Source organism: Psilocybe cubensis, chromosome 10 (assembly GCF_017499595.1).
Source record: "Psilocybe cubensis strain MGC-MH-2018 chromosome 10, whole genome shotgun sequence".
NCBI classification, from domain to species: Eukaryota; Fungi; Basidiomycota; class Agaricomycetes; order Agaricales; family Agrocybaceae; genus Psilocybe; species Psilocybe cubensis.
In genome coordinates, this window is record NC_063008.1 from 613,774 (window position 1) to 627,696 (window position 13,923).

The following is a 13,923-nucleotide window of genomic DNA, read 5'->3' on the forward strand; positions in this document are numbered from 1 at the left end:
TAATGCAGAGTTTATCGTGCAAGGACATCGCTATGACCTCTACGAAGACATCGGTTGCCGCCCAACGACAGTGAACACTCCACCGGCATACCCTCTTTCGTATCTTTGGCCTAATGTGATCAGTCTGATATCCGGTTTCTACTGTAGTGAGTACACACGTCGTACTCGGTCATTTGACAATCGAGTTCTTATGGTTTACTTAGTCCTCACCCTCCGCGCCTTCATGTCTCGACGAGCTCAATTTGGCCAACTGTTATCTTCGAGCTCTTCTCTCACTGTCAGCCATTATTTCCGACTGATGTGCTTGGCAACCACCGAAATATTGTTCACCATTCCACTCTCCTCTTACGGTGTCTACCTCAATGCCGTATCCACGCCTATATATCCCTGGAAAAGCTGGTCCGACACCCATTTCGATTGGTACATTTTGGACATCTATCCAGCTGCCCTTTGGCGTACCAGTCGAATCTTCACAATCACCGTCGAACTAAACCGATGGCTCCTGATTCTTTGTGCCTTTGTTTTCTTCGCCTTCTTTGGATTTGCGGACGAAGCTCTCAAAAATTACCGCAGCGTCTATTCCTCTATAGTAGACCGAGTTTGCCGACCGACTCCTTCAGACTCGAAGGCTAAAAAAAGGTTAATCAGATTCCCTTTCTCAAGCTGGCTTTTATACTAATGCGCCATCTTTTAGTATCCAAAATCTTGTTCTACCCCTCCAACATTCGTCAACTAGTTCCCCAACGTCCATAAAACGCGACTTTGAAATGTCCAGTACTAGGCGAAACTCTTTCCAATCTTCTACTACTACAAATTATACGGAGACCCTGCACGGTTCTCCAGATATTGCCGAAATCAAGTTTGACAAATTCGACATGCCTCTTTTCCCATCCCGTAGTTCTAGGATGACAGTTTAACTTTGCTCCAAGTGTCTTTATTCGTTCTCTCAATTGTACCATCGTTTCTCTGCTGTGAATGTATAAATATATATATGCTATCACTGTCAATTTCGCTTTTTAGTAGTTTGGATGGATTCACTGTGAATCACATGAAGCACACTCTGTGCAGCTTTTCGAATGCTAACTAAAATCTTTCCTTGCCCTCAATTCAAGTTGTCAACTATGTAACAATAATAGTGCATGTGGCGCATAACTTTCAGAGCGAAGTACATTAGATGTGACTTAGAAAGCATCATTCGGACATATAATGGACATATAGTTCATAACGTAGTAGAAATACACAAATAGAAGCGAAGTTATATAATTACTAGTAATGAACGATGGAAAGGATACAAATGTAAAGAACGCAGAATCGAGAAAAAAACCTGGGAGGAGTGAACAGTAACAGTTAAGTTTTGAGCGCAATATGTTGCCAAAAAATGAATACATACAAAATTCATCAAGTTGGAGCTATGACATGGTCATCAACGCTTGCAACACTGGAATATACGTGTGGGGAGCTGTGTAAATTGAGGTAAGCAACAATTGGATATTACGAGCAATGGTCAGTAGACATACGAAGGTGTAGATCGGTTCAGGAAATGACACAGAAATAGTTTGGGCTGCCTGATCGATTGCGTTCAGAGTCGACCAAGGCCTCCACCTCCTCTACAGACCCGGACTCGATGCCCATGTATATGATTGGAGGTGAAGATAGAAGAGTTTCAGGAGAGAGTTCAAAGTTGATGGTCGTGAAGTTATCCATGGTGGTGGGTGGTATCGGTGAAGCAATGTGTTAAAGAGTTTGATTTCAACTGAGGTTTGGGTGATGGGGGTTGATTTCGACAGTCAAGGTCAATGTTATAAGACTTAGTACCGTGGGAGCACAATCATATCGGGACAATGTCATTGTTCGAATCAGTGCCCCATTTGATATACTTATGTGACAAGTGACAATCTTGGATCGCGCAGCTCCAATTTGTCTAGATGTAGAACTACTAGAAAGATCCAAGATCAATTTACTTGTGATTTATATCACCGACCCACGAGGTATATTCCAGACATTTTATTCCTAAGGATTTTTAAAAGTTTTACCACTGGCATGGCGGCAGAAAGTTCTCGGAAGAAATTTTGTATGGGATTTTTTTTACAGTATCATTTTGCGACTAACGACATTGTTGCCGCTGTAAATGCTTGAACTCAGCATTCACCTCAAATAAAGCGGAGTTTCAATTTTTATTTGCATTTGCCATTCACACACCTACGGTTCTCGTGTAGTTCAACTCCGCTTGTTCCCCTTTGTCCCTTCCTACGTCTTTGTTCTGTCCAAGCTGTAAAGTCGGGCGAATTTTACGCGATGAAAGAACTTCCTTTAATCTGGCTTACCTTGCACCCACACCTCTTATCACTTTCTCCGTGGTGAGGCTCTACACACATAATTGAGGTTCACAACTACAACGATGCACACATCGCTTGACCCTACATACCCTCTGTTTTCGATTTTCTCTTTTGTAGGCTTCGTAGTCGCTCTGGTTCCCCTTCCATGGCACCTTCAAGCTTGGAACTCGGGCACATGTGCCTTCATGCTTTGGACCTCTCTCGCTTGCCTGACGGAGTTTATCAACAGTATCATCTGGTCGGGGAACATTGATGATAATTTACCTGTCTGGTGTGACATATGTGCGTACATTCTAGTCTCACATAGATAAATGCGACTTAATTCCTCAATTAGCAACCAAATTCCTTCTTGGGGCTGGTGTCGGAATAACTGCATCCTCGTTATGCATTAGTCGTCGCTTGCACAACATTGCAACTACACAACGTACCACGATCTCACGCGCTGATGTTCGTATTCGAATCTTTTACCCTTTGGCATTCAGTACTTATTCTATGTCTCAGAAACGCCGTGCGATCACTATAGACTTGTTAATAGCTGTCGGAATTCCGGTTGTTGTAATGGCTTTACGTATGTATTTCTTCGTCGAAAACCGAATCTCTGACCCACTTTCGATGCAGATTATATTGTACAACCCCATCGCTATGATATACTGGAGGATATTGGGTGCCAGCCTGCGATTTACAACACCCTTCCAGCCTATTTTCTCGTTTTTATGTGGCCTATTCTTTTGGGGATCATATCCTTTGTCTTTTCAGGTAGGCTTCAGAAACCCCTATTCGCTGTGCCATAACTGAGCTGGCATGCAGCTCTCACTTTGCGCGCTTTCTGGATGCGCCGTCTCCAATTTTCTCAACTGATGACGTCCAATTCATCGCTCAGCGTCAGCCGGTACATTCGGCTCATGATGCTTGCAATCATCGACATGATGCTCACTGTACCTTTGGGTATATTCAGTGTCGTCTTCGGGACGCAGGGTGTAGGCCTTGCCCCTTGGATATCTTGGGAAGATACACATTTCAATTTCTCGCATGTTGTGCAAGTCCCCGCCCAGTTCTGGAGAAGTGACCCTTCTTACCGAATCAGCGTCGAACTTACAAGATGGCTGTTTGTTGGATCCGCTTTTATTTTCTTCGCACTTTTTGGGTTTACGGGCGAGGCCCAAAGGCAGTATAAATGCGCTTTCTGGAAATTGGTGAAGCCTTTTGGTTTATCACCGTCTACGTCGAAAATCTCTCCAGCTATATCCTTACCCAGGTTAGTTTATCAATCGACTCCTCGTCTGCAACTCAAAGCTAATTCTTGTATATTCTTCAGTTGGAAGAAGGCCTCCGATTCCACAGGTAGCGGTGACGTCGAGAAATTCGCCTTCGAAGGAGATCATTCAAAATCTCCCAACAAAAATTTGACAGTTTTCACGATTTCATCATCAAATAATTCTACTCTTTGCGCTGATACCGACAGCAAAACGTGTACTGAGCTGAATCAGACTGGGTCTACCGTTCACGATGTTTACATCTATCCTCCCATATCGTCGTCCTATTCTACTTCTCCTTCCTCGTGTACGTCGACATCGCCTTCTGACCCTCAGTGGCCAATACATCATTAAACGATTCATTATTTATCTTGCACGTACTGTTCAGAACAATGTGTACTCTAGTTGTAAATATAATTAGCATTTTCTGCAAAATCTTCTGAGGTGGATATTTGCGATTGTTGAGAACAACATTCTTCAAATATATTAGTCGGTCTGTCACGATGAAAAATTTAAAACTCTAAAGTATCTTGAAAATATCTTGACGGTTGACAATGACTCCAGTGCGAGGAACATGTACGTATATCCGAGTCCCCCGGCCAGGGGTATTCTGGTACGCAAAGGCTCCACTTTGTTCCTGGAAGAAAGGATGCTTCTTTTCGATCATCGAAATGACTGAGGCATAGCCAGCGAAGAAGGTGTTCTCTGAGGTACGGATGGAGCGCATAGCCGAATGACTGAAACTGAGAGCCTCAGGGTCAGGGGGTCTCTCTCGCTTGCTTGGGGGTCATTTAGATTACTAATGCTATTTACGAATTTAGTAGGCAAACAATAGTAAATATATCAAGCTCCCCAAATACAAATCAATCATTGTGAAAAAATGGATTTCTGCATTTCTTTCGCACGTTTGGAAAATTACAAGGGGCCAAGCCATATATTTGAGTCACGCTGCTGCGCAAATAAAATATTCTATTCCGACTTCTCAGAATACTTGTACGTTATTCTATTTGCTCACATCATCGTTGTGGAGTACCGTTAATGTTTGGGAAATGTTTCTACATTCCAGAAGATTATTTGCAACTCATAGGAGCCGTGAAGATTCTCCGGCAGATTCTCCGCATTCCGCATAAGGGGGTGAAGGACCGGCTGGAGTCTGGACCCAGCCATTGTGGTCGGGTTCCACCGGATTACAGTGCGACCGGCACGGGGATCTAGAAATGGCAAACGTAATCTGCTGACAAGTTGTAAACCTTCTTTTTATTTGGGCTTGGGACATTGAAGAAGAATAATCGATTCTTATTGATGGACCATGTTGGCTAACAATGGACATAGTGTGCTTCTTTAAAAGCAAGCGCCATACCCCAGACTAGCTTTCATATCTTCTTGTGATACCTCCACCATCGCCTCTTTGTTCTTTGTCCTCCCTTGGGCCATAACCTTTTCCCTGCCTCTAAGCACTCACCAAATGGATACATTCACACTCTCCATCGATCTATCATCTTCAGACGACGCCTCTGTTGCGTTTTCTGCAGGCAGCTCGTTCCACAAGGACTCCGTCGATGCCTCTTCAGATTCAACAGTTTTTGCTGACTCCGAGAGACCTGGCGCTGGAATCTTCACCGCTTTCTGCGTCATCGCTTGAGGTAACTACAGGTTCTATATCCCTCCCATTATTATCACTGATCTCTCTGCGCAGACGCATGCTACATCATCTCGCAGACTCTTGCAAGCAAGGAGTCGCGCATTTATATCATCAGTATGCACCGTTCCCTAGTTCGCCTGCTTCCACTAGCCTAACGGTTTGACGATAGTACTCAGCTCCCTCCCTTCCACATAACACACATCAAGCTTACTTGATTTCCCCCTCTCCTTCCACCCCACACATCATATGGGCATCTCTACGCCATCCACCTCATTCCAACCACGTCTTTCATTAACGATTACGAAGCATCAACAACCGTCCTTTGTAGCGATATCTTTTTCTTCCTCTGAAGTTCACTTTCATTTAACGCAAACTCTTTTTCCGAATATTGTTATAAATTTCGATTCATCTCTGTTACTTTTGTAAATATGTATCAAGCAATGAATTCTTGTTTACATCGTCTTATCGAATCTAGACAAAAGTTTTACACAGTTCAAGGAGGTGAAACGAGTCCCGACGGAAGGGAAGGGATTCGTTAATGGTTCCCATAAAACGGTTCGAAATTTGTTCGAGAGCACCGCTGTCATTTACGTTGTGATATCAAAGTCTGAAGTCTGGAAGACTACTACTCTCGGGAATGGACTCTTTGATGCACTGAGCTCGATAATTCGACGATTACCATTGATGATAGCCATCTGAACAAGGTCTCCGGCAGTAGGCGAATATTCCTTCTCCGCTTGTACATATTGCATGACGTCAAGTTGCTTACAATGGAAGGACAATGGGCTGAAGGCAGAGTTGGACTCCTGAAGTGGGGGAGACAATCCATTGTGATGATCAGTACAGATTAGAGGGCTTCTAGGCATCGCAAATTTTCAGGGCTGTCTTACACAGAGAAATTTCTCTGAATTGTTCCTCGGTTTTTCGAGGTTGGTTCTCAAGCATTGTAGTCACGTGATAACAATGCCTTGGAACAATCGATTGAAGCCTTGATGGAGTTTGTCGAATCAACTTGTCCTCGCCTTGCATCACCACGATTGTGCTCATTGTTCAGAGGAAGAAAGCCTCGAATCATGAAAGATATCAATATAATGCCCGAGTCAGCAGAAACGCGACATCTTTTGTCCTCCGCTTCGCTTTCATCCCTTCGTTCCCGTCGTCCGACTCGCTGTCGTCGCAATGCACCATCCTGAACTGCCCGTCTTCGCTTTCATCACTGCCTTCCTCGTCCTCACACCCCTCATCTGGCATTGGCGCTCTGGAAATGTCGCGGTCATCGCCATTTCCCTCTGGCTCTTCGTCGTTGATATTATTTATGGCGTCAACACCATCGTGTGGGCAGGAAATGTGAACGACCCAATGCCTGTGTGGTGCGATATCAGTACGTCTCATTCTCATTTCCTTCTAATTCGGTTATACTAATACTTTACAGCGTCCAAGATTGTTGTGGGCGCTTCTTTCGCTCTTCCCCTGGCCACCGTTTGCATATGCAAACACCTGGAAATGGTCTCGTCGTCCCGAAAGGTCTCCTACGACATTGCAGACCGTAAAAGACGCATGATATTCGAAGGCATCATGTGTTTCGGTATCCCTTTACTCTTCATGGCTCTTCGTTAGTAACCTGGTTTTACAAAGGTTTACTCGACTGCTAACGTTTCGCATTTCCCAGACTATATTGTCCAAGGCCATCGCTACGACGTGTTTGAGGACTTTGGCTGCCAAGCTACGGTCTACATCTCCATCCCAGCCATCTTCATCATCTGGTTCCCGCCTCTACTGTTCTCTGTTATTACGCTCATTTACGCCGCGCTCGCTCTCAACAACTTTATCCGCCGCCGCCTCACATTCGCAGCGCACCTGCAAAACTCGAACTCGGCACTCACAACGAACCGCTACCTCCGCCTCATCGCGATGTCCCTGACAGAGATGGCATGGGGAACCTCCCTCACCGCGTACAACCTCTGGAACAACGTATCGCCTGGACTGCGCCCATGGACGACCTGGGCGGATGTGCACAGCAACTTCTCCCGCGTCGACCCGTTCCCGCTGTCGGAAGTCCCGCCTTGGTTCACCAAAACTATGATGCTCTTCTGGTGGACGATGCCGGCCTCTAGTATCATATTCTTTGTTTTCTTCGGCTTTGGAGAGGAGGCTCTCAAGGAATACAGAAGAATCTGGGGGTGGATCAGGAGGAACGTGTTTAGGAGACCAGAGGTGGAGAAGACAAAGAAACCTTTCGGGATCTTGTCCCCTAATAGGTAACGGTTTTCCAACTCATGCTGCATCGTGTCGGAGCCTGACTTGGACCCTTTGCGCGCGTTGTAGCAGATCCCCTCGCCCATTGCACCTTCTGAAGCTCAGGTCTACATTGTCCACTTCGACTTCGTCGCCCCTTTCCCAGTCATTCAGCTCCCACCCACCGCACAGCGCCTTCTCCCACCTCTCCCAGTCAACCATCACACTTGCGCCGAGCCCGGGGCCCACGTCCTTCACCCACAAATCCAAATTCGAGGAAGCGACCAAGGACACGGAGTACACCCCCGACGCCGCACCGCCCTACTACGCGTCATACCCACCCACGCGCACACATATCGCCGTGCCCATCGATCCACTAAGGGATACACGGTCAATAATGGAGCCGCGCGCGTCGCTGGTGTCCAGTGCCCCAGATGAAACCGACACGTTCACCATCTCCACGTTCTCGTACTACGGCGCGCAGCCCGCCTCCCCTTCGTCGCCGACGTCGACGATTATGGTCCCTTCGTCTCCGGCGGTTGTGCCGCATAGTCTGCCGCCGCCGCCGAGGCGGTTCCCCAGACAGGCGCCGTCGTCGTCGAGTGTGCGGACGGCGGTCTCGAACGCGGCTCCGCGTGAAGAGGCTGATGAGGCGCAGTACGACGCGTCCCCTCGGCCTTCGTCGCTGGTATTGTGCCCTCCGAGTCCTGATGGCCTCGATGAGCGTCAGGAAATAGGTACTTTGGGGGTCCCTGGTGGTTCAATCTTGGTGACTGTCCACCGACAAGCATCGCTTGACCGTGGAGCGTAACTTGTTTACCGGACATCGTGATGTTCGATCCTCTCCTGCCTTCACACTGCTTTCGTTCATATTCCACCGAAACATGATCATGATCATGTCTGCGTGCCTCTTGCGCTGCCCATGTCGTCCCCGGATATCATGTCGAGTAACTATGGCCCACATGATCGCTCATCTCTCATCTCTCACTCTTTCTTCTTCCTCCCTCCCTTCGACCAAACTCAAGCGCTCCACCGCTAACGCTATATATCCCCTTGCCCACGCCTTCCTTCAAATACGCCGACTACGAAAACCAACAACCTCAATTTTCCACGATGACTTTATACTTTCTTTATATCAACTCCGTTCTTCTACCGTGTATTTATATCCAGACCGCCTTTCAGAGTCATCTCATGTATCATCATCACATCTGGTCTTGCCTTTATTAACCCTATACAACGCCCTCGGGCCTCACTCACATCAACGAGTGGCCCTATAAAAATAAACGGACTAGCGAGCCTAGTCACCAAATACCAACGAAAATCCGTTCAACGCTCTTACGTCCCTCTATCTGTGCTGTGTGTCTTTTTTTTTCTTGCTATTTTATCATATTGCTATCGTTACATCTTACTATTATATTGGTTTTCCATCTCTAAAATATCTTTGTAGACTATAGCTTCTAGTTAGGCTGTGTATTTAGGACGCTGTGTCGTCCTACAAAATAAAAACTATTGCGTTCCGAATGACCGAATGTCAACAATATTTTGAGTGTCGCTGAGGCTAATTGGTTTGGGTCCTGGACGCGCCACCACGTCGGTAGATTTGGTACAATGGTAAGTGTTCAAAGCTGACCCTGATGTTGCGAACCCTGCAGTCGTTCTCTGCGTCTTCCGCTGGCACTAACGGGTCAGAGGGCGATATGATGCTGCGCCGAAACTTGTATCTTGTTAACACGATGGTCCGCAGGGTACCCGACAATTTGTTAAAAGTTGCAGCAGCCCTCAAGTTAGCAGATCGTCAAGGAAGTCTTCCATCTCTTCCAGCTGTGTCTTCGGTTTTGCACCCTCCGGTAGCGGCAACGCAGGTGCTTCTTGTAGTTCTGGAGATATTCGTGATTTTAGAATAAAAATCATACATAAATCGGCATGCGATGGACATACCCTGTTTTCGCGTTCGAGCAGAGGTTGCTGCAGGAGCGATAGGCTTGCTGCGTAATTTCTCTGATTTGGCTCTAAATCGATTTTTCAACTCTACAGGGCAAAGAAAAAAAAACGAAATAGAGATCGTCAGCGTTGTATGTTCACGATAATGGCCAATGATAGATATCCAAAGAATACGCACCCCAATTCGCCTCCGCTGCGTTCTTCTCGCGCGTCATCTCATCCAGCTCGTCGTCCCAGACTATTTGCTCCACTTTCCCTTTCTTCGACGGTGCAGCAACAGCCCTTCGTGCGGGGTGAGATGATATATGAGCTAGCGACGTATCAACGTCGTCTTCATCATAGTCTTTCTTCTCCGCGACCTTTAGAATGACACTGGGCTCTTCTGATATCCGCTGTCGTTCGAGGAAGGAAGACAGATCGACCTCCGGTTCCAAAATCGGTTCTCCTACAAAAAAAAAAAAGCAAAACCAATCACACCAATTAGCACATCCCAACGCTAGCGCTCATCACCACCACCCCGACGCACCATCCGAATCCAACTCGACTTCCTCCTCCTTGTACCTATCCGCGTTGGACCCGAGCTGGCGCCGGCTGAACTTGGCCGCCGTCTCCCTCGCGAGCTCCGCAGCCTCTTCCTCCGTCAGATCCGCACCGCCTCCGCCCTCGCCCTCGAGCAAAAGCCGCGTGCCAAATTCCGCGGGACGACCGCCCCCCCGCCCGCGTCCGCGAGCGCGCAGGTATTTGCCGAGCCCACCGCGCGATTTGCCCCGGCCCCGGCCTCGTCCTCTGCTTGAGGGCCCTGTAGGTGCGTCTGTGGGTTCCGACATTTGTGTTCTTGGTAGTTCTGTGTTCTGTCCGCCGATTGGTGGACACCTGGTATATCGGGTTCGGAAAGCCTGAGATCGAGTGTGATCGATGAGATGAGGGCCTGCAGGTATCTCAGTCGCGCAGGGTAGAGAGAAGGTTCACTGGTTATCGAGGCCTTTCGGTCGGAGGAATGTTGCGTTACAAGTGATAAGCGCAATGGTACAGGGAAGAAACAGGGAAGCAAAAATACAATCTGCTGTTAATGAGCATTAGCTTAGTCAGCCTGATCAAGAAATAGGGGGTCGGGGCATGAGATTGAGGATTGAGAGCTGAATCTTCTTGAAAGCTATATATCCAGTAGCCCTGTTCCGTATGATACAGAGTTACCGTGAGATTTCATGGTACCAGAAGATTGTGTCTGGTGAGGCGACCGATGAGTGAACCATGGCGGTGTTTCTATCCAGATAGATTCAGTCAATGGCTACGGGTTATATACAAAAGTCTGTAGGAATAATGAATCACGAAAGTCATTAAACGCAGTAGTAAACTAGCTTGAGGTCGATAGAGGAGCTCATAGTGTATAGCGGAAGTCGGGATGACGGTCGCCGAGGTCTACCCACGCGCGGACACCACCATCAGGTTCACTTTCTGTGGCATAAGGAGCCAGGACCTCCTTCCTAGTACGCTCCTTGTTTTTGTTCTTGTACGCCAGAATAGACGCATTCGCGATAGCCAAGACAATCGTCATTATCATGCTAGATGTATACAGTCAGTACATAGGCACTAGAAAAAGCACGAGAACGACGCACAAAATAAGGTTCATTACAGTTGTTTTATGGAATCGAGGGCCTTCGCTGGTTGGGTATCTCCAGGTACTCAGAATTCCTCCCTATTATACTTTCAGCTTCTGAAGGCAACGACGGAGCTCCTGAACGTACCATGCTGGTGGCCATGAAGCCAACGGCGATACTGGTCGCCCTTGTATAGTATGGTTCTGAGTTGTTGGATATCCAGGCAGCGATGACAGGTACAGTTCCGTATATCCCACTAGCCATGAGATATATGGCTCCATATGCAGCATGCTTGTTGGTGGTTCCTTTTTGACTGTTAGTGTGAGACGTAGAAAGGCTGCAGACCGTACCCACCTAGGTACATAGCGTAACCAGCAATTCCAATAAGACAAACCGAGCATAATGGAATAGCTCGACTCTTCAGGCGATCAGACGTATACGCGACAACGAGCGTCACTGGACTATTGATTAGCTTAACGCAGATATCATGCTAATACCCCGGGCTTACCAACAAAAGCACAAGCAAAAGGACCAACACTCAGAAGCTGAGAGTGGTTCGGGCTGAAGCCCAACTGGTTGATGATGGACGGCGCGAAGAGTGCAAGACCGAAGAGGTTCGTTCCACCCATAAAGAAAGTGATGAACATCAGAATGACATGAGGAGACTTCAACGAGCTCAAAACATGTCTGATGCGGAATTCGTCGAGTGGGTTGACAAACGGTCTATCTTTCTCCAAGCGGCGCATGACAAGGCTTCAAGACAGCGAGGTAAGCTCAATGTGCCATAGGCTTGGCTTAGAAAAAGGCACTTACTCTTTTTGATTATCAGACAGGAATCGCGACTCTCTGGGTGTCGCTGGAACCATAAAGAATCCAAGAACACCCATTAGCACGCTAAAGATACCTTCCTGTCAAATAGGGCACTAGATCAGCAAGATAATCATCTAAGAGTCGGTATCCTCATACCAGGATAAAAATCCATGCCCATGCAGGCTTTCCTCCAAGGCCTTGCATGTTGTCGATGGCGGCTGCAAGAAGCCCAGAGAATGCACTGGAAAGCTACTTTGATAGTTAGTCAGGCCTTTTACAGTAAACAATAACACGGGTGCCCACAGATGCAGCGGAGAAGAAGAATGCAATGCTGTCAAAAGAATACTTTGAACACCCCGAGGAATAATTTTTTTTTGTCAAACTCACCGATACGATAGTTCGGCACGGGTATAGAATCCAGAAAGGTAAAGCACAATGCCAGGGAACATCGGTCCTTCCACAAGCCCCAAAAAGAATCGTGCAACGATGAGATCGTGGAATGACGATACGAAGCCTTGGAAAATAACGATGATGCCCCAAAGAGTTAGAATAACTGGCATCGCAATGTTGGGTCCGATTTTGCGCAATAGAAGGTTAGCTGGTACTTCGGCCATAATGTAGGGCCTGTTTGAAGCATTGAATCATGGTAGTGACATCACGTATGAAGGGAGAAAACGCGTACACGTAAGTGACCGTTACGCAAATTTGGTATTGTCGGTCAGTCATTTTGAGACCTTTTTGAAGACCCGCAACTCTTGCATTTCCTGAAATAATGGCACATGAACATCTGGGTACCTCCAAGGCCCCTAGCAGCACATACCGATATTAGCACGATCCTAAACTGAATTTAGCACATAGTAATTGCCAAAAATAATTGCGACCCACCAGGAATGACAGTAGGTAGAACATGGTCATCATAGGAAGGATAGTCCAATCCAATTTCCTCACTGCGCTTCGGATCTTTGCATGATCGACCTCATTGAAGCTGTCCTTCTCCAAGTCGGATTTGTGAACAGAGGACGAGGCGGGGCTGCTCGGTTTAGGCTCGGTATTCGGGTTGGTGGTCATTGTATACGTCGATGACAGCATGCGCAGAGCAATGACTCTAAGCGATCTGTGTTGCGGGTGGCGCTACCAAGCTCAAAGATCCTTTCTTCGTAAACGAACATGCCTATTAAATAGTAACTCGATTAGATCTGCAGGTGGCAAATCAGTATATTACACTGATTTTCCGCGCGTATTTGAATTGACAGCACCCACATTTAGATCCTAAAAAGACACTCAGCGGATACCCGGTTTGACAATGCTATTTTTTGCGCACCTTCGACCTCGAATTGGAAACGCAGCTCAGCAAGTAACTGCATATGCGCTACATATAGGGCTTCTGACAAGAATGTGTAGCTGCAAGAAAACACACTGTGAGAAGGCCGACCCAGTCGCCGAAGGAAAAAGAACACTGCGCCCTAAAGCAAATTGTACAACAATGATGTAAGCCTTGAGGACAGAGCGTTGAAACGTATCAAATTTTAACAACGTAACTCGCGTCTGAATGTTGTGGGGCTTATGTTCTGGACAAATGGGCTGGTAAGTTGAAAGGGTCGCATATAGCAGTTAAAAATGGTTTAAAGCTGGTACCTTGTTATAAATTTATTCGAACTCCCTAATATAAGCAACGCTTCCTGACAAGTTACATCACACTAGATAGAACGCCTGCCCTGCACCTGACTGCCCATAATCGAGAAGGTAGTTTAATTATGCACCGTTGTAGTACAGAAGTGACATTTGCAGGTAATGATAGTCGATTGTCAGACCATGTAAACGAGTCGAGGAGATATTGAACCATGGCTAATGTGAAGAATATTCCTAGAAAAAGGTACCTGCGAATGATCAAACAGTCAAAATACGTCATTTACCAAACAACAAAATTGCAGCTTACTCGCAACTTGATTGTAAGTATTAGCTTGGGACATCCGGTTACTGTGCCACAACATCGCGTGTTTGAATATCCAAATCGCTTGATCTATCGAGTTGTCTTCTGCATTCATCAGTTCATTGACGCTGATGACTTTATGGGCCAATGCCTTGAGTGTAGCCTACGGCAAGTGATT

General features: G+C 46.8%; 3 protein-coding genes across 3 annotated transcripts; 1 reads left to right on the plus strand and 2 right to left on the minus strand.

The window, feature by feature from the left end:
* Positions 1-6,410: 6,410 nt before the first annotated feature.
* On the plus strand, positions 6,411-8,277 carry JR316_0010513 (Pheromone B beta 1 receptor; the record flags this gene model as incomplete). The annotated part of the gene is made up of 4 exons (XM_047896181.1): positions 6,411-6,612; positions 6,664-6,843; positions 6,901-7,489; positions 7,641-8,277. The coding sequence occupies 4 exons, from the start codon at positions 6,411-6,413 to the stop codon at positions 8,275-8,277; spliced, it is 1,608 nt and encodes a 535-aa protein (XP_047744226.1).
* A 968-nt stretch (positions 8,278-9,245) lies between these two features.
* JR316_0010514 (uncharacterized protein) lies at positions 9,246-10,234 on the minus strand (the record flags this gene model as incomplete). The annotated part of the gene is made up of 4 exons (XM_047896182.1): positions 9,246-9,343; positions 9,405-9,494; positions 9,586-9,852; positions 9,934-10,234. 4 exons carry the CDS (start codon positions 10,232-10,234, stop codon positions 9,246-9,248), a joined length of 756 nt encoding a protein of 251 aa, XP_047744227.1.
* A 551-nt stretch (positions 10,235-10,785) lies between these two features.
* Positions 10,786-12,883, minus strand: JR316_0010515 (putative transporter; the record flags this gene model as incomplete). The annotated part of the gene is made up of 11 exons (XM_047896183.1): positions 10,786-10,969; positions 11,024-11,103; positions 11,153-11,310; positions 11,360-11,461; positions 11,514-11,758; positions 11,819-11,913; positions 11,972-12,056; positions 12,203-12,439; positions 12,498-12,579; positions 12,636-12,651; positions 12,701-12,883. The coding sequence occupies 11 exons, from the start codon at positions 12,881-12,883 to the stop codon at positions 10,786-10,788; spliced, it is 1,467 nt and encodes a 488-aa protein (XP_047744228.1).
* Between the last annotated feature and the right edge of the window lie 1,040 nt (positions 12,884-13,923).